The 21,086-nt window shown below is 40.7% G+C and overlaps 1 protein-coding gene across 1 annotated transcript in view; it reads left to right on the forward strand.

Annotated features, from left to right (window-relative positions):
- EIF3H (eukaryotic translation initiation factor 3 subunit H) overlaps window positions 1-21,086 on the forward strand; it is an 87,533-nt gene that overhangs the window by 12,722 nt on the left and 53,725 nt on the right. The window contains exon 2 of the mRNA XM_072410716.1: window positions 13,791-13,947. Within this exon, the coding sequence (XP_072266817.1) occupies window positions 13,791-13,947 (157 nt within the window). The remainder of the gene's footprint in view (window positions 1-13,790; window positions 13,948-21,086) is intronic.

Genomic DNA, 21,086 nt, shown 5'->3' on the forward strand with positions numbered 1-21,086 from the left:
AGAAGCTCATCATGTACATTGGTGGTGGGGAATCTAACCCATTTCATTACCATAGATGAATCACCATTACAAATGTGCAAAACTGAAGGTGACAACGGGGTTCAGCTTTAAAACCACCTGTCAGATTTTATTCTGCAAGTCACATGAAACGAGAAGTTTGATGGCATCTGATTGCCTTGCCTTGTGCAGTTCTCTGATAGCGTGGGACAGAGATGAAGCTAAAGCACTCTACAGTGATGCAATGAAAAAAGAATGAACAATTGACTGCTTTCAGGAAAGGCATTGATTGATGACAATGGAAAAGTTCAATGCCAGTTCTTCTGACTCATCTTCGGGAAGAACTGAAAATACCACCATTCATGATCAGCCATATCGGCGCTCCAGAGTAAAAGAATTCTTGTCAATCACAGTGATTAGAATGACTGTCCTTTAGTTTCTAGGTAGGTCTGATGTATGACACTATTCATTTGGGGTGAATGTGGGGACTGGAAAACCAAGAATTCTTGGGTACTTCCATGAGTTAAGGTGCTTCATGCTGTGTTTTATTGTATTCTTTGGAAATATAATGGTTTCCAAACTTTGTTACATAAACACTGATGGAAGATATTTGATGTTTTAAATGTTTTTGCGTTTTAACTAAAAACAATACCTTCTGATCCTGTGATGTACGTCCTTGTTCAGGCACTTCCTGTACAGGGTGACAGGTCTCTGTCATAGTTTACTGCTTTTGCCCCTGAATTGTCATTGGTCATTTTATTTGAGACTGTATGCCTCCATTTGCACACACATAACATTGAACTGATCAGCTTTTTATCAATACCTTGTAGCCAGCCATTGTTGGTGTTCACATGGACACCCAGACGCTGAAAGACTTTGACCGGTCAATTTACCACTCAATTCTAATATTCATCAACTTTAATGGGTAAATATACCTTCCTACAAACTTTCCTACCCTTTAGTAATTCCCCATCAGTGTTCTTCCCAGCCCTTGGGTGCACCAACGAGTTATACCTGGGTGATTTCTGTATAGTTTGGTCACAAAACAGAGGCTGCCACCTAGCTTAAAAAATTTCTTGAAACTACACTTCTCCCTAAAGCAGGCCTATACAGGCCGTTTTTACCCTACGTAAACATTAGCGCATTTAAAGCTGTGCAAACAATTTTTGTTCTGGCTTCTGATGTACCACCACCATGACTCTTCTCTGCTCCTTCAACTTGCAATGCCTATTGGGGTTTTTTGTGTCACTCCACACAAAGTGCAGTTTTCCCATGTACCTTGTGAAACGGTTCTAGACACATGCAATAGTAGGTGTGAGTTCCTGAGCACCTGCAGCTAGTCCTGGAAAGAACTTTTGTTTTGGTCTGGGAGTTTTGGCATCATACACACACCAACTTGGTTTTTTAATGTCCAGTGTTCTCCCCAGCCCCATTTAGCTGGGCACACCACCTGGCACTTTTCATTAACCACCCTGCTATTTTTGGGTAGGTACTGATAAGTTGGGTCACAATACAAGGTCTCCCACCCGCCCACTAAAATTTTCTTCCCACCCGGTTAAAAAAAGAATCCTGGGTTGAGCACTGATGCCCATTATAAAACTTCCTCTTTTATGCTATGAAGGATTTTTTCGGGTGACGGTAGGGTAAGAAATGTTGTCGAGATTTTAAATGTAATGCCATTCAGCCTTGCTTTCTATTCTGATGTGCCATCTGGACAATGTGATGTCTGTTCTCACTCATCCTTATAAGAGAGAAAAAGCAAAAAGATTTTTCTTCTCTTCCAGTTAAAAACGCCTGCCAACCTTATGAACTAAAAGTAAAGACTAAATTGGAACATGGGCAACAATTGACAGGGAATGTTACAGTTCCATTCTTTATCCAGGGCAAAATAATTTTTTAGCTGGAGTAACTAAAAGCATTTTAACCAATTTCCTGCCACTCCTGCTCATTAAATAGCCAAATTGTTCAGAATGTAATTCAGGGATTTTTTTCTTAAACCTTGGGATTTTAACCCATTTATGACTGCAGTGTGTTCAAATTAAATATACCCTTGCTGTGAGAACAATAGTTATCCTTGGAGCAGAAAATAGGAAATATGCAGCTGTGTGTTTTCTAGTTCAGAGCGGCTGTCAATCAGAAAAGTGAATTGTTGTCATGCTACCTGACTCATAGCAACACTTCTACACTTGGCCTGGGCTTCAAAAAATGCCAGTCATAGGGAGGAAGGGAGGAAGATTGATTTTTGGGTGGAAGGTGCATTTATTTGTGTGCAACTGTAGCACAACAATTTGGAAATTTTGGAAATGTGCTTGCATTAGTCAGAAGTTTATTTTGGAAATGATAAATTTTACATGATGCACTTTTTTTTTTTTTTTTTTTAATAAATTGCTCAATACATACTAACTAGGTAGTTTTTTCCCAGGTGCACTGTGAGTAGTAAGTAATCGGTTCCCATGATGTAAGCACAGCAAGAAATTTAACGCCAGCCCATCTGCACTCCCACATCACCTCAATTTGGCACTTTGGTTTGGTAAAAATAAATAAATAAAAACCAGGAAAGCTTTGTTTGCCTTCGTGTTAGAACATTTCACTCCTTTTATCCCACAGTGCATTACTTGGCGCTTGAGTGGTCAATCAGCAGGCCCGGTGTCTTCACTTGTGGACGAGGGGGTTCCCATAGAAAAAACAGATACATTATCGGGCTTTGGTACAGGCAACTATAGACTCCCAATGGAACTTTACTTGTTTCATTTTTATGTATAAATACCCATGTCTGAAAAGATGTGGATCCTACAAAATTCACCTCCCTGCCATTGCCCTTGCAGACCCATCAGGCCCCAAGGTGCAGTGCTTTCCTTCATACAGGTTGAATGACCCCATTGGCACCATTCTACAAAAAGCACATCGAGTATGCAAAAAAAGTCAGCCTAAAGCTGTGTTACTTGCAAATAAATAGAGGACTGAATAATTTTTTTTTCTTTGGAGAAAATCATCGAGTTGGGTTAGCAAAAGCATATCCATTTAGTCATGTGATTGGAAGTGGAGTGTCCATGGCTTCAGGTTGACTTATCCATCCATGCATTCAAGATTTCAACGAAGTTGTAGCACTGTTGTTGAGGTTTTATGGTAAAAAGAAGATGGATATAGGAGGGGCAGCCTAAAATGTAAAAGATAAATGATGCTGGAATGACCCTTAATGCCACATGGGTTTGATACCATAGGCTTATACACAGGAACGGGAAGGTAACTAGTAAAATTAATTGATCCTTCGGTAATGGAATATGATGCCCGTGCTCAGACAGCTCTATATCACTCCTCCAGCACGGCGGAGATTATGTAAATGATGTGGAAATGATCTGTAACGGGTTTCTCTGGCGGCAGCGATTTAGCTACATGCTGACCAGCAGATCTTCCTCGCAGTTTCTTATGTAGTGTTCCTGACATTTACTGAACTGTTGCTCATTGCAGAGCGCCTGCTGAGTGCTAGTAGATAAAGGTCAGGATAATTTCCCAGCTTTGGGAGTTTAGGCTGTCTCGCTTTTCCATTTATTTCATTAATGTTCCATGCACCTGGTATTATTATCCCTTATCAGCCCTCCACGAGGCTCGGGAGAGATCGGCGTAAGCATTTTTTTCCATTAGGGTTTCTCTAAGTTATTGATTACAGGTTGAAGCCACCAAATTTTATTTAGCACCTGACTCCTGAATTACTTGTGGAGGAAGGAGAGAAGCATTACAACATAATCACCTGAATCTTACCCCCGTATGCTGGAAATTGAAGTGGAACTTTATTAAACCAGGCGGTCTGGCTCCGTGATGTATCGGCGGTTGCTCGTCTATCTTGTGGAAACGAAATAAACTTTTATCTCTCTGCAAAGTGGTGTTGTGTTAAAGGAACAGTCCAAACAAATGCAGCAATCTTTTCTTTTTTTTTTTTTATTGTAGCAGCCGGTGTAACCACTCCTTACAAAAATCCCCCTGTAAACTAAGGTAATGAAATGCAGAAACATATATATATAAAGTTGCAGCCATGAATTGTTAAATTTGTGTCCGAATATTTGCATTTTCCTATTGGAATTGTCTGGGAATGTAAAAATAGACCTAAAGCTTTAGAAAGTTAATATAGTTTAAGTTTTTTTTTTTTAATGGTAAAGTGCACCTTACTTTGGAAATAACCCACTTCAAATGTATAACCATCAGTAAAAGAGACTTAAAGCAGACCCAAGCCAATGCCACTCGCCTATCCTAGTTGCATCGTAGGGCAGTGCGATCTTTTTTTTTTTTTTTTCTTCATCCCCCGTGGGAGTTGATTCATTCCTGGCACCCACAAGGGAAGCCGAGATGTGTTGGGAATCCCTGGCAATCAAAGCTTTTTGCAGTTCCGATCTAATTTTAACAAAGTGCGCTGTGTACATTTTAGGACTGGATAGTAGACATCCAAATCCTTTGGATAAATTGGCTCAAAGTAATAAATTCCGGGAGTTCTGCATTAAAAATATGTATTTTGAAGCATTAAAAAATTAAGAGCAAGTTTGCAAAAAAAGAATTAACACCAATCTACAGGTTTGCTGAACATATTCTATACTGCGCCCCCCCCCCATTTCTGATCTCTTACAATGTCTTAATCTTCCCAAAGCCATATGATTGCCTGACAGCATAGTAATGACATTGAATGCCCTGCTGCTGGAACAATTGGTGTCCTGGTGACTCAGGATAGGATTTTGTTTTTCTCTCTCTCTCCCCTCCATGGGCAGTATTAGCAAGGTGGAGGGCCGATTTCCAGTTTCTATGGAAATTAGCCATAATGCATATACTTTGCCGGTCATCCTGTGATAGTGTTATGCTAAACTGTATCCTCACTTAGATGAAAGGATTGTAATTCTTGGAGAAAAGAGGATGTGACACCAGCTGCTGGTTGCAATGCAAATGCCACAGTATGAGCTAATTTCCCCAGCTGTTTATTGGTGGCACTCTAGAAACGACCTAGTTTAAATTGTTCCTTCTGCCCCCATGCCGCTTGGAAAATGCATAACTAAAATTCTGTTTTAGAGTCTTGTAAACTTTTTTTTGTCCTTGCAAACTTTTGTTTATAGTACAGACTGTATATTGGAAATGATTAGTTCGTTGGAAATGATTTATACTACAGGTGGAGCGATGGGTGTAGGTGTCCTGTGAGGTCTGGTTGGCTGAGAGACTCAGATTTGGTAAAACATGTCACAAGTACCAAATGATACTCCATTGATGGCTGAATGGCAATTCTTGGGGTGGCTTTCCTGATTGGAACAACAATGGACCATTCCCATGTACATTTTGTTGCAAGGACACCTGATGACAACACGGGACTGCAGTTAGGAGATAGGGACAGAATGAACCTTTGTCAGAGTAACCAGTTGGTATTTTAATAAAAGCTGCAGTTTTGAACAATTTTAAGCATGGTAAAGGTTAGATTTTAAGAACTGTGTTTGTATGCAGGGCTAGTTCAGACTGGGGGTGAGGTTGCGGTGCAGTGAAGACTTCCTTGCACCCTTGAATGTAGTGTGTACCTTCTCATGTAGCATCTCAATCATATAAATAACCAGTATTAACCCAGAAATTTAAAGCCAAATTAGCAAGAAATTGTTGGTGGGTGGTGGTCCCCATATTGTGATGCAATTTCTTGGTAACCACCCAAAAACAGCCGGATGGTTACTGTAAAGTGCCGGGTGGTGAGCCCAGCTCAATGGGGTTGGGGAGACGACAATAAGTGATGATGGCAGTGAGCAAGTGTTGTCTGTCCAGCTAGCGAGAGCCGCACAGGAATTACTCGTACCACCAGCAGTCTATACAAACCCTTAGGCATTTACATAAAATTGACTGCAAAGAATTTGGTGAGTTTAGTTGCATTAGCCCATTTATGTATTCATTAATCATTCTTTGCAGCAAATTAGTAAATGGTTTAATCTACTTAGGTATAACCCACATGTGACCTTGTACATTCTCTAAAGGAGATCAAGGGCTAGCCCTGTAAGTCAGTCTTGGTCATTTGCATTGTTTAGTGATGTCCATCTAACACTGGCATTTTCATTAGTTGCCTTCATATATTCTGATTTCCCTTTCACCAGCACCAATTTATCTTCAACATCATTAGTTGTAGTATTTGCTGATGTCTCTTGAGTATTGAAATGCTCCTTCCCTCGTTGGAACATTGGGATTTTATAGATACGAAAAGAACGGGATTGCATTGTCTAGCTAAATCATAATCTAGTGTTAGCGCGTGCCATTAGATCAGAGTAAGGCAAGCTTCCTGTTCGTGTTCTGGAAGAGATTAATTCTGCAGGTTATGATAGCATAGACCTCTGAAAGACTTCATCCCTGGTTAAGTTCCCTACTTACCAAAGTAGTGTAAAAAGTGATTGATGGCCTGGTAGCTTCCAGACTGTAAAAACTGTTTGCCGCTGTCCTTGAGTGTGTTTGATGGGTAATAGCAAAGCCTTTTATAAGAATTACAGCTACTGGCTTGACAGTCAGAAATAAAATAGCTGCAAGCTCTGTCCCGGTCTTTATTTCACCATGTTCTTGTCTGCCTGGGAGATGGAGCAATTGTACGTGGTAATTTAACTCATTCTATGTCCCAAAATGTTGCTTTGTATTTATTAAGTGCATTACCTACTGCATCCAATGCGAGATGCCCCATCCTTCTGTTATGATTTTTGGTAATGCAGTACAATGAAATCTCAAGAGAAAACACTCCAGTCTATGGCAAGAGGATCATCTTGTGAGATTTCAGCAACTTCATATTCCCTGGAGCAGTGGTCTCCAACCTTTCTGACAGTTGGGACCGGCAACACAGCACAAAATTTTGCCATGGCCCGTGGCCTACACCATTCTGCCACTCCAACAGCTTCACCTCACGACAGAACACCAGCTAAAAACAGCAAAGCAACATAAGAAATCTGGCATGCTGTCACCCGGCAGAGCCATGGGGAACAGCAAGTGCAAGCCCCTACATACACCACTCGGCCACTCCCAGCAGCTCCCATGCGAGCAGAGCTGGACCCCCCCCCCCCAACTTCAGAGCAGTGCAGGGAGGGCCGCCTCTGCCTTACGTCCGCACCCACCTGCCCCAGAGTATCCAAAGGAAAGGACTGTATATTTGCATGCCAAAATCCTACAGCTGACCACTGTACGTACAGTAGATATAGCATTTGTGTTAATAGCTTTTTATCTAAAGTATAGAACATCAGTACTCCCCAGCCCCCACCCGGCTATTTTGGGTGAATATGAAAAAGTTGGGTGACAACGCAGGGGCCACCCCCGTCCTACAGCTTCTTCCCACCCAGCTTATAATGGGGGAGAATTCTGATCATTTATGTAATGGTGTCCCCATCTGTCTTGTGCCAAGAGTGACATACGTTCTGTAACGTCCCACAAGGAGCCTTTAACACAGATTTCATTGTTCTCTGATTTTCTGTAAAGTTATTTAGGCTGCACACGTGCACACAGGGCCCTGGCGTTTTCCAGTTTCTCGTCATCGCTCCACCGGCTCCCTTCTGAGGCCATTAATTTCTCCCGGCTAATGGAATTTCATTCTTTTACTCTAGACACTCTAATCGCTGGCCTCCTTATTCCCCAAGCTTGCCACAGAGATGCTTAATGCTGCTCCATTATGGAATTTAATATTGCTGCGCCTGATCAAGCTTTCTTCTTGCCTTTGTTTTTCAATGTTTGAATAATAAAAAACATACCCCGGTGTGACCAGAGTGCTACAGTTTTTGTACCTTGAGCCCTTTACAGGTATTCAAACTATAATTCGGACCGATGTGTGCCTTTTTATAACTGAAGAGCTTTGCCCCTGAGTTACGCTTTTCCAATAACATTGTACATTACTGTGATGGAGGGTTGGAACTCTTTCTTTTAATGTGATATAAAAAGTTTTCTTTGCACTGTTGAAAGCCGTTATGAGTCGTTTTCGGGTAATTGTCGCAGGCATTGCTCAGCAGTGGATAGGGGGTCATTTGTTTTCACCCATCAGTGTTCTTTCATTTTATGTAGCATTCTGGTTCCCTCCTCTATGGCTGTCTATGCACAACACCCCCATAGGATTTATATATATATATTTTTTTGCCTGTAATTAAACATATTTGGGTAATTAAGACGTGCTTTTGATTTTTCTGCACATAGATGAAGGTAAATGGAAGCTCCAGAGGACAGCGTTGCGCATATCTTCTTGTGGTTGTAATTTCCACTTTGCCCAAGTAGGGAAAACTACTAAGTCAAGATCCGGGGGCATCACGCAGGGTCCCACTCCAGCATAAGCTGTGGGAACAGCTGCTGTCAGATCTGGCTTTCTGTCGGTTCATTGGACCAAATGGTGGCGATTAGCTTAATTAACTTGCTCTCTACGCCATGCATTGCCTGCCCGTTTGGCAACAAACGTAAATGTATAGATATGCCACCGCAATGACTTTTACTTTTAATTCTTTTTACCTCCAGGGTGTTGGCATTCTGTCAATTGTTGGCAAGCTCAAGACTGAGATTCCTCGATGTCTTGGTGTTGGCTGGTTTTGTTTTGCTTAGCTTGCAATGTTGAAGTAGTTCTAAATCCAAAATAAGTAGATATTAGGACAAACTAAAATTAAAAAAAAAAAAAAAAGCTTCCGTAGTGCCAGATCTTAAAATCTTTTATTTTCTCCCTTTTTCCTCCATTTTTTAGTGCTGGTACATTACTTTTTTTCCACCTACTTGTCTGTCTTTACACTTGCCTGCATATACTTGTTCGTCACAACATTTCCTGACTATGACCACAGTGGACCCAGCCTGTACAATGTGTGTTCCATTGCTTCCCTTTTTTATTTGGAGTGAGGATATAGGAGTGCAATTGGGAAACATCTGTCACCCCATTACAGGAGATGTCTGAACCCGGACCCTCATGGAAACATCACAGGGTGTGTTATTGTAAAACATAACCATGTCTGCGATGCTCTCCTATCTCCTTTCCATTGCAGGGAGCGTCCATCTTCTTCCTTCTCTTCTTGGAGATGAGCTTCGGATTGTGTAGGACGCCTGGCAACTGATATAAATAGTTTACCCTCCACTAAATAATAAAAAAAAAAATGGTTAAGAGTTGGCCTGATCCTAGGATTGTAGCACACCAATATACCAAGCTGATGTTTAAACCATTTATTATGAATTCTTTGCTTTTAAACCTTACTCTGGTGACTTTTTATACAATTCATGGCTCTTCCAAACCTTGTCCATTTACATAGATGAGCCTTAGAGCAGAATTGCTGCATGGTAAGAAAAGAAGCCGCTCTTGCCATATAATATGTTCTTTTATGAAGCTTACAACTCCTGAAATCAAGGTGTTTCAGAGTGGAGCAATGTATAAAGTGGAGCCCCACAAGTCTGAACGACGGAGCAGAGGTTACACTGATTGGAACGCACCTCAGAAACAAAAGCAGCCGGTTCTGCCATCCACAAAGAATGGGACCTCTCCTCACCGCTGAAATTGGAGCTTTTAGCGGCACACAATAGGAAATCATACGTGCATTGTAGTGAAAGTTTGAGTGGAAAGCTTTTTACTTGCACAATTTAGGAAATTGTGACTACCGTATAGGTTTTTTTTCCTTTTCTTAAAAATGATTTTTACAGAGATGTAATAATGTGAAGCCTTTCACCCTTCGTATATAATCAGATATAGGTGCTGGTGAAGGCACCCAATTCATACTGGACCCTATCCATAAAATACAGCTGGATTAGGGTTACATGATCTAAAAAGAAGATGAAAGCTGGATTGGAGCTTCATAAATAAACCCTAATTGTCTTTAAAAAGTGCACTCCCAACTCTTCTCTAACATCCATAGCCCCTTTTCTTTTCCTGGTGTCTAATCACTCTGTACTGGCCCAGCTCCACCGCTCCTCATGCTAACTTTAGAAGGTTAACATAGCCTTTGAAATAGCTGCTATGGAATAGACAAGGGATTATAGTGTCCCTAGGGTCATGACTCCTAGTATACTGGAACTGATGACATCAAGATGGCTGCACCCAAAAGTGTTGGATATTTTGAATGTCTGTTCATGGGAAGCTTTTACAGGCAAATAATGCAAGGTATGGTAAAGCAGAACTAAAGTCCCACTTTGACAATAGTCGATTGGCAGGTGTTTTACCGAGTTTCCCTTTTGGGCGCTGGGACTGAATGAACGTCCGGCCGCTTGCGCAGGCATTACGTCATCCCGACCCAAGCCAGTTGCAATAACTGAAGATTCGGAAGAGAAGGAAGAAGATGACTGCACGCATGAGGGAGGGGAAACAGACGATTATCGTCTGGGTTTAGTTCCATTTCCACAAGAAATAAATTTTTTATGGGAAGGCTGTTGAAATGATAATCAGATGAGAGGGTCTCTTTATCTAGTTGAATTTACCCAGCTCCTTTTTCTAAAACAATATCATCTTTTCAGAATCTTTAACAGTGTTGTAGTGAGTAAATAAGCTCTCCTATAATAGAATTGTATAGCTCGCCTCTTGGCCTGGAGCATGTATTAGATGTTCACCACATTGTTTTCAGCTCTGCTGGAGGTGAGTGTTGGGTTTAAATTGGAGGTCACAGGTAGTGAGAACTCTTATAGCGGCTATTGTGCAGTTCTATTAACACACAGTTACCCCTCCTGATATGCATACACCCAAGGTTTTGGGTTTTGGTGGATGATTTCACTTATCACATTGTATACGTTTTTTTTTTTTTTAATTTTGTTGCACATGCTGTCACACAGCTTACTTTTTTGAAAACGTCACCAGTTAGCAAATTTAATTCAGGATCTTGACTAGCAGTCATAGGGAGTAGTGTATTGGTGATCCTGAAAATAAGGTAATCTTTAGAGAGGAGCAACAACGACCTGACCGTGAACTAAGGTTTATTATGAGTTCTATAAGAGCAAGTGCTGCATCCCAACACGGTGATCACTATAATTTATCATAATGATCACACTGTTCAGAGATGTGAGCTGTCCAGTTTGCTTCATGCTGGGCATCGTCTGCATATGTTCATACATGACACTTCAAGGACATTAAATTAATACCAAGTTAGGACATAGTACCTTGACGTGCTGTTATTTTGATAGCAGTAGGCTTAAGGTGGTTATGCAGGCCAAAAACATGAAAGGAAAGCAGCCAGGTGGGCTTTGGATCATATATCAGTGGTTGCAAGAAGACTTTCTGTGAGCCAGAAGCTTTTGGGGATACCATAAATCAAGTAAGAAAGCCTTTCCTGATTGCCTCTGTTATTCATTCCTTCAGGATGACTGGTGATGGCTGTTTGCTTTGCACCTCTCTTCTCTCTCTTTATTTGTCGGCATTAAAACAAAATTGCTAGGTTAGTAGAGTTGACCTTGTAAGTTTATGGAGCGGTGAGGGGAGGATTTGCTGCCTTGAGGGTGCTTTGACACGCAAGTATGGCTGTAGTTGGTGGGAAGCCCGAGGCCAGTCCAGAGATAATAAGCTTCTCACAATCTGCTTGCTATAAATTGAAATAAATCTGACCCTCTCCTACTTCAAGTGCTTAAAAAAAACAGTTCCCACACTGTGGAAGATTGCGGAGAAAATGATGTAACTGAGACAAAGCTTTACAGCCGGGGTCAGCAATCTCAGGCACAATTTTACACGGTGGGCACGCAAAGCTGTTTCAGTGGCACCTGTAAGATCAATAGGAACATGGCTGCAAAGTTTGTTTTCTTATTGAAACATAACTGTAGTGAGCTTGTTGACTGGTATAGTCAGTAGCGAGTTTGCCATACAGATTCTTGCAGGTGGCCTTTGCATTAATATGCATCTGGATACACGTGCAAACAATATCTTTCTCAAGCAGAACTACAACAGATAATTCAAAATATGGTGTAGCGAAATTTACCACGCTATAGACCTGCCACAGCATAACTGTACATGTTTATGGTAACTGTACATGTTTATGGTAATTTAACACACCAATAGCAGTCCAACTCCTAAACCCAAAAATCTTGAAATAAACCAAAGGGCTGCAGTGTTCAGCCCAGAATTTTTTTTTAAAGCTGTGTAGGAGGAAATCGTAGGGGAGTGGCAGCCCCTGTATTGTCACCAGTAACCACCCAAAAACTGAAAAGTTGTGGTTACTGAAAAGTTTCGAGTGGTGCGCTAGGATAAAGGGTTTGGGGAGAACAATGGGGCTGCATCGCACTATTGGTCACTTGAATGTTGGTTGCCAAATGGTTGTAAGATCACACGTGAAGTGGAAATAAACCTGCAATACTTGCCTGTCCCCATTCCATAGCAGGGTACCACCATCTTCCTTTTCTTATTGGAGAGGACCTTTGGCCATGCCGAGATGATGTAATGCACATTCATCCACAGCATGAGCTGGGTTTGATGGATTTCCCTGACAACATTGCATGCTCAGCAAAAATGGACCTGCCTGATCTTAGAGTTTTAAACGTGGATCTTTAGTTCCTTCTTTAAGTTTACCGACTTCTGTCCTATGATGTGTGCTACAAAGTCTGCCAAAGTAGTTCACCCAAAAATACCCCCCCAATTTGATATGAAACGTCTTATCTTTCACATCATTATTTCCCAAATTTTATCTATTAGACCTTCTGGATAGGGTGATCGAGCTCTTTGGTGAAATTGGTCTTGTTCAAGAAGTGACATTTTCATATGGCTCTTGGTTATCTGGACATCTCTAAGGTTTGTCTATGAGCACTTAAATACACTTATTCATTCTGAAATGAATGGCAAACTAAAAACACAAATATAATGTTGTCCAAGCGTTGCTCTCCCGTTGAGTTGGCGGTTGTGTTAAAAATCACAGCCCTACGCTAGGATCGTTAGAAGGAATATTTTTCCAACCAAGTTGAATGGAAATCCATTATTGTAGCGGGAGTGCCCACAGACATGGAAATCGATAGTGCTTTGTTAACAATGAAACATTTTCTTGCATGACTAGCTCAGATAGATGAGACCTCTGTCAAACGCCACTTGTTGCTGGGCTCCTCTGGACACATTTCCTATCACTTACATTCTTGTTGTTTGCTGGAGGCCTTGATTGCTTCTCTCCATGTTATTGTTTGTTCAGCATTTCTCAGATGGCCTTACTGTAATCATTTTAACTACTTCATATACCCTTTCATGATCAGAACATTTTCCTGGTTTTCAGATGTGACCCTGGAGGTCCTCAGTATGCCTACTTGTACTTGATATACAAAACCACATAAAACTTATCTCAAGAACAGAATTTTGTACACCTAAGTGCAACATTTCTGGACTTGCATTCGGCTTGTTGAATGCCTGAATATAGCGAGACCCCTGCGTCCATTGCAAAATGCAAGGTGAAGGAATGGCATATTTTTAAGAGACTACTGTGCAATACCAGGGAGCAATTTAAAAATAAATTGGGAGCTAGGACGTTTCTTTATCTGAAATTGTCACGTCAGATGTGAGCTTTCCTAACGAGGTAGCATGCACAAACCTAGAAGGGTCAAATAACGGCAGTCTATTATTCTGATGCGGGAAAGCTGAGGCTGAATGATAGAAAAATGGCTTTAATGACAGCGGTGTATGGGTTGAAACTGACAATATTTTCTTTTTATACTTTTATTACACAACTTTTTTTTTTTTCAATACAGTAATGTGAATCTTTTCACCCCACTGATTATTAATGGCAACAAGCAGTGGAATCTTCCATTAATGATCAGTGTGGGGAAATGACTCGAGTGTATTTTTCCTCTGTGATTAGGCAGTAATTGTGTTTCTTTCTGAGCTCTGTATCAATTCCTGCTTTGTGTTCTGGCAGGTGGTGTTGAAGATCATTAAACACTATCAGGAGGAGGGCCATGGAAGTGAGGTGGTGCAGGGCGTGCTGCTTGGACTTGTGGTTGACGATCGGCTCGAAATCACAAACTGCTTTCCCTTCCCTCAACACACGGAAGAAGACGCAGAGTTCGATGAAGGTAATAAATCCAAAAAGGTGGCTTTTTGCTTGAAAGGAGACCGCTTAGCAAAAGCCATTGCGTTAGAATATGCTAAGTAAGCTTATATTAATTTGCCCTTGGCCTGCTTCCAATGGAGTTTTATGAATTTATACATGGCTGAAAAATTCAGCAATGGTTTGTGTGAAAGATTTAGAGCAGTGTTTCTTAATTCTAGGGTTCCTCCAGATGTCGCTAGAGGTGCATTGAGCTAGGAGCAGTTTGTGCTTCTCAGGTTAAACTTACACCAATGATCTTTTTGGCTATATGAATGACATTCTTCCCACTGGCCAGCAATGTAAAGGGGCATTCTTCTTACTGACCACCACATCCAATAAATTGTGAGCTGTGGATGTATAATTATAGCAGGGGTTCCCTAAGAGCTGAAAGTTACTTCAAGGGTTCCCCTGTGTTAAAAAGATTGAGGCTAATTTAGAAGATTGGATGAGATTGAATTATTTCCTTAGTAAAACTGACATGTTACTTTCTGCACCAAGACTAAGATGCTCAAACTTACAGTCCCTTCCTGGTAGATCCCCTTCCTCATGTCTGTGATGGGTATAGGTTAGAAGTCACCAGTGTCTGTCCAATGGTAAATCTTGCTGCTCACACATGCCATATACCAGCATACCAGCATGAAAGATGCTTCCCTGACACCACTAGACCAAATATATCCCTTCTATGTCACCACTAATCTAGAATTGTGTACAATGCAGACTGATCATTTTTTAAGGCACTGATGGACACCCAACAAACTTTTGTTTTGGTAGCTGAGGTGGATTGGTTATTGATATCCGCGTTTTCTCCCAACTTAGCGTCCATGTCCATTACTAGGTAACAAAGGTTTGTCTGGGCTTTAAGACTTCCTTGTAGGAGTGCCTAGCTTCCCCTAGGCTGACAACACTGTGATACTGAGGAAAGAAGCTAGTGATTTTGCAGATGGCCCATGCTTTTTATTCACTGTGATAAATAAATCCAAAAAATACACGGTCACCAGTGGGAATTGAAATCTCCCCAGAGTCGGATCAACTGGTGGAATGCTAAGGACAAAGTGAGCAGTTTGTCTGTTTAAAGCGTATGTACATAAAATAAAAATTTTGATACGAAAAATCGAAAGCACTTAAATCCTAGTCAGTTTAAATTCTATAAATATGTTCAGGTATGCCAAAATAGGAGACCCAGTTAAAGTATGTTTAAATCTGCTAAATACATTTTAGATTCGTGTGCAAAGTCCTGTGTTTTTATTTATTTTATTTTTTTAAGCAGCCACAGCCAAAATAACCAAAACTTTCCTACCAGCATGCTTTGGAGAAAGAACTTTTTGTTCTGTGTGTGTAAGCAGAGGTCTCTCTGTAAAGGTTCAACACACCCAATGCTGAATCCGCACTAGAACTTTCCAGTTAGCAGAGATTATTTCCATTTTGAAAACTGGAGGCCTTCTGTACAACATAATGGCAAAGGACGGCTTCTCCACTCAGGCAGTGGTTGCGTTTGGAATACACCTGTAAGACTTAACACACCCTTGGTTTTGATGAACCTAGCCTGTGTTCACCTGATTCTCACTAGGTTTTAATTGGGTCTTTTCGGTTAACAATGCAGACAGCCTGAGATAATGAGAGCTGCCTAATTTTTTCTGACTCCTTTTATTGTTCTTTGGCTCCTGGACTTTATAGGTCTCCCCAACGTGATCCTACATCCGGGTATTTGGGGATTTCCTTGTCCTGTGTGACAATACATTCCACAATATGTAATCAGCCTGAGCAAGGCGGTGAGGGTAGTAAACCTAAAGGGTTAATAATGCAGCCAAGGAGACAATGATAAAATCAGATTTGAAGAAGAAGAAAAAAACCCCTGCTGCTCAGGATTTAACAAGAGTAAATCAATTTACCTCGAGCAAACTGCAGTACATGCTGCGCGGTGTGATGTGACAGAATGATAAACAGCCTTTTCTCCTACTGCAAACAGTCTTTGTTTTTTTGATGAATGGATTAAAATTTTTAAGTGGTTTACAGCATTGCCGTGCTGGGCTTTATCTTTCCGCTCATCTAGAGGGCATCGGGCATCTTCTCGCCCAAAAACCTTCCAGATTGGGAGAAGTTTGGATAACTGACTCGGCCTTTCTTATGCTTGGCTGCGAGAGATTTTCCTAAATCTTTGCTCCGAATACGGACGAGAATCCGTTTGTAATTCGTCTGATTACTCTCGTTAGTGTGAGACTCCAAATATCCAGCAGTGGCTTTGTAAGTTTAGCTGGAGTTAGGCTACGTACACACTTGCAATATTTGTCATTGGAAAGGCTCTTTCACGATTCTTTTCAATAAAAAAAGACCTAAAGATGCATAAACCGAGCGCTATAAATACAACACATTCTACTCCATAGAGAGGGGAGAACGACAGAGCGGCATCCCGCTACACTCTCTTCTTTCCATTCCATTACGATCATTCGTCATCTGTGGATACGCCAAGACGATCGTTGAAGTGACCGACGACAAGCCATGTACACATGCCAGATTTTTGTCTGGCTTTATATCAGAAAACGTGTAAGAAAATGGGCAGGGTGAAGGTTTTATAGATTGAGAGATCTTAGGGTGGGGATTCCTGCTGTTGTGATGTTTGCTAGAAGTCCAGAGAACACACAGGTGGTGGGGCAATGACACAGAATTTCAGATTTTATAGTGTTTTAATCCTTTACAGCTATTTAATACAGTGGTGGATTATAAAACTAACTACATTCCCATGGAAACTGACAGGTTTTCAATTTTTGTGGTAATCCTGTTTTTTTTTTTTTAACCTTCATTTTTATTTAGAAGGAAAATAAATATTGATTTCTTTAAATTATTATTGCGGATAAAGTAATTATAGAATAGGTTCCCTGAAGATGAGTTATTTCAGGGGTCCCCCATGGTACAAAGGCTGAGAATGGCTGCTCTATGGCCTCCCCATGCCATATTACATGAACACAGGCACACATGGTGGGCAGCGTTTTGTCTAACCCTGAGGACTGTACTACGACTGACACTTAAATGATTGGTCGGTGGCGTATATTGATTTATTTTTTTTAACCGAACTTTTTTTAATTGGTTTCTAATTTGTACTCAGGAGTCCAGATCTGCTCGGGGTTTCCACTGAATATCGACTGGCATATCTAGTGCAAAAAGCATTTAGAAATGCTGAATGGATGTATGTTAGACGGCGGCAATCTGCTGCCTTGGTAATGGGAGCCAATAATGTTTTATTATGTCGCTATTCAGTTACAAATGTGGTAAACGTTTCCAATACACACAGAACAGAGCACGCTTCCTCTCATTAAGATTGCTTAGGAGGGGGTTCAATGCACTAAAATTACATGGGGTTCTATTGAATCATTGGGGTAATTGGAGGTAAATTATATCATTATTTTTCTTGTTAAAGATGTGGAGCTATTTAGCTACTTTCTGTTTTTTTTGTGTTTGATTGATGAGAACTGTAGGAATTAAAATTTTTGTATGTGACCATGTGTTGTAGGGTATAATACATCCAATGTTAATATATCATTGTATTACTTTTCATTATTCCCGACATTGATTGTCTTCCAAGCTAACTAATGATGTTTCCTTATAGCATTGTCTGTTCTCTTCATACAACAGAACCTTCAGAGAGAATATTCCCACCCCTAATCTGTCTGCACCAATTCAGGGTGAATACCCATAGCAATCAGAAGTCAAATCAATAACATTTTTTCTTTTAGGTTATTGCAGTGTGTTTTAAGGGTACATTATTAGCGAAGGAGAGAATAGTTTGGTCAGTTTCAACCATTTGTATTGCAAATCTATATTATGGATGCAAAGCATTGAAAATGCAGTCACAGAAATCCCATACAAGCTTTATTTTTCTAATATATTGCTTTCACAAAATAAAAACTAAAAACTAAAGTTCCACTTTTAAATATTTATAATCCGCAGGTTATTGCAGAAATGGGCAGGTGATGTCTTTTTTGCAATAATTCCTTCTTCCCCTGCACTTGCCAGGAATAAATTAACCTTATCCAGGCCCAGCCAATCAGTATGGCCAAAACTTGTAACCAGGAAAATAAGGAAAAACATGCCAACTCCATGAGATGGAAAGGGGACAGGTGAGTAATTGCAGGTTTAGTTTTGCTTTAATGATTTTGCTATGGAAATTCTATTTCCTGTATTTCCTGTTACAGGGTTTCTAGTTGCCTTCATGCACTTGAAGCAAAGACTATGAGCTGACCAGCCATTGCTCTTTGCTCAGAAGTAATCAACTGTTGGCTTCCATCAGAACAGAAGTGATACGTAGCAGATGCTGCAGTGCATGCAGACAGGAAGTGACTGCCAGAATTGAGCAGCACCAATACAGAAAGCAATTAAAAAAAAAAAAGTAATAAAAAAAAAAAGTAAATTACCTTCAAACTTACAAGGAAACATTTGATACAAAGTGTCATTCTTTAGAACTTCCCTTACACTCTGCAATTTCTTTTTAGCATTGGGACTGGAAAGGTTAGGGATAAGGGGCAATGACGGCTCTCCTTTACAATATGATTCTGTACAAAATCCTCTCCCCAAAGCAGATGTTATTAATGTGTCGTCGCTTCAGCCCAAATGTAACTCGCGACAGAGAGCAGAATTGCGCAGATAATTTCTTTATGCTCCATTTGCCAACTCTGTGTCCAGACCTGCTGGTTTATAGCACATGTACAGCCCAAAACTGATCATAGAAGCCAATGGCTGCAATTTGCGTGCAGCTGTTTCAAGCTTGTTGACTGTCATCAGTGTATGTAAAGCACACGGTTTGATAAGTTGGGCTTGGAAAGCTGCAAAGAGGGATGACTGGTCTGACTGTAGAAAAAGGGCAGCACGGGATCCCTAAAAATTCTAATATATTAACTCTAAAAGAAACCAAATTATCACTCGAGTTATAATCATCCTAATTTCCCCCCCCAACTACAATAGATGCCTAAAATTTTTACCTAGCAAACTCCGGATATTCTTTGCTTTCAGAGCGGCCACTGGAGGGCAGTGTTGTCCAACGTTTGCGTCACATCGTCGTCTGTTGAATCTGGAGAGACCATTGAACCCTTTTTTTTTTTTTTTTCTTTTCTTCTTCCTTTTGAATGGCAACTTTGTAGGGTTCTCAGTTAGCTTTTTCCAGTATTAATTCTGCATTGCAATAGGTTACTTCTGTATTTGTTTGCATTACCCTTTGCTTACACAAAGTGTCAAGTTACTTTCCAAATATTTATTTTCATCATCCTGGTGGGGTGCAAAAATTCAAGGTCAGCTTTATGATTGGTTGATGTGCAACTGTGATCTGCTGTGGTGAGCAGTGTATAGGACAGGTGAATGTATTTGATTCAGGTGATCGTTTTGCCATATATGATGTGTTGTGTGGCATTACACCACTGGATGGGTTGACTTCCTTTTCACCAGTTTTGTTTTAACTTTTTATTTCAATTTCTGTAATCTTATCTCCTTTCACCTATCCCCAGCCACTATTTTCGAGCTTCCAGGTTCTATCTGTGCATGTACGGGACACCCTTGTAAGTGCTTATTTAGCATTTTTGTAATACATGTGCATTGTGCAGTTACTGCCGCTTCAGGAGCATAATGTGTGAAGGCATGTGTGAATTTAATACTTTTATCCAGATCCCCAACTTGCTAACAATTTGCTGTAGAGCTGATCATTTGGTGCTGCTGACTTCTTACAGCCATTTTTGGCTGTTACCCTCGGTCCTATCTTAGACATGCTCAGTCCTATCTTCTCAATGGAGTGCAAGACTGCAAAAGGAAAAGCAACGTTCCTTCTAAATAAGTATTTGTGCCTGCTTGAGCAGGACCCATCAGAGCTTACAGGTGTCGGAAATTAACTCCTCCCCAGATGTTATATCATTCCGGGCCCGGCCAATCAAGATGCCTAAAGATGTAAAAGAAAGGAAAGATGGCATGCCCCTGTGACGGAACGGGGAAAGGGGACTATCCCCGGGGTTTACCTCTGCTTTTTAACATGATCAGTAGATATTTTAATATATATAAAAATTTTGCAAACATCAACATTTAAAATTTGAGATTTTAGTGGTTATGTTTTCATTTGCTTTGAAGATGGTTTAGGAACTTCACATTTTTTTTTCTAAACTACAGAAAAAAAGCTTTTTGTAGCACTTTAAAGAGGAACTGTCTTTGACATAAAACTAAATGCAGCTTGAAATAAAAAATAAAAATTTTGTATAGGAAGAATAAGAGACGTAATTAACGGCCGTGAATCAACAATAAACGCATTGCAATTCATGAATGATATCCATACGTACACAGGCGCTCTCTTCACTGTATTAAAGCTGCAGATACATGGATCCATGGAGAGCGCCTGTGTACATATGGATATCATTCATGAATTGCAATGCGTTTATTGTTGATTCATGGCCGTGCGGCATTGTAAGCTATATTTTCAGCTCGGGCCCCGTTGTAAATTACGGCGTTAACTATTTAAGGGGGAATGGCGCCATCCATTCCGCCCCCCTGTTCAGGTCAATTAATCAGCACTCAGGTAATGAATCTGAGCTTTAACCGGCTTATCACAGGTTTAGAAGAGCTGCCGCGTCTCCCCTTTGTCAGGCCAGGGCCAGCCCTTTATCTGGCGGCCCCGACTGCACATTTTTTACATGACGTAGACGGGCTGTCGTCTTTGAAGCGCTGAGAGGATTATCTGATGTGCTGACAATATGGTCACAGCAGGGTTTTTCCTCTTCGTTCATTCATCATACGCCTGTTTGTGTTGCCGTATACATCTCATCTGCAACATCCAGTAAAGAGGTTTTCACCTGTGTCTGTGCTGTGTAATCTCCTCGGTGAAAAGCGAGCTCTATGCAACCCTGAATCCCGCACATTTATTGTATGAAGACTAAACATATCTCGTCATTTTTATATATACATTCCAGGCTTTCTTATTGTTATAGTCCGCCAAGCACTGTATTTAGCTACAAGGACCGCATGACGCAAGATCCTTACTATTCCTCTTTACAAAACCTCACCTTGTCACTGCTTAAATAGCGTTAGCTGGAGGTAGCCTTTAATTTGTTGCATACTTAACATCTAAAATTAAATTCCTATTCTGGAATTTGGTTCATT

The sequence above is a fragment of the Pyxicephalus adspersus genome, chromosome 5 (genome assembly GCF_032062135.1).
Source record: "Pyxicephalus adspersus chromosome 5, UCB_Pads_2.0, whole genome shotgun sequence".
NCBI classification, from domain to species: Eukaryota; Metazoa; Chordata; class Amphibia; order Anura; family Pyxicephalidae; genus Pyxicephalus; species Pyxicephalus adspersus.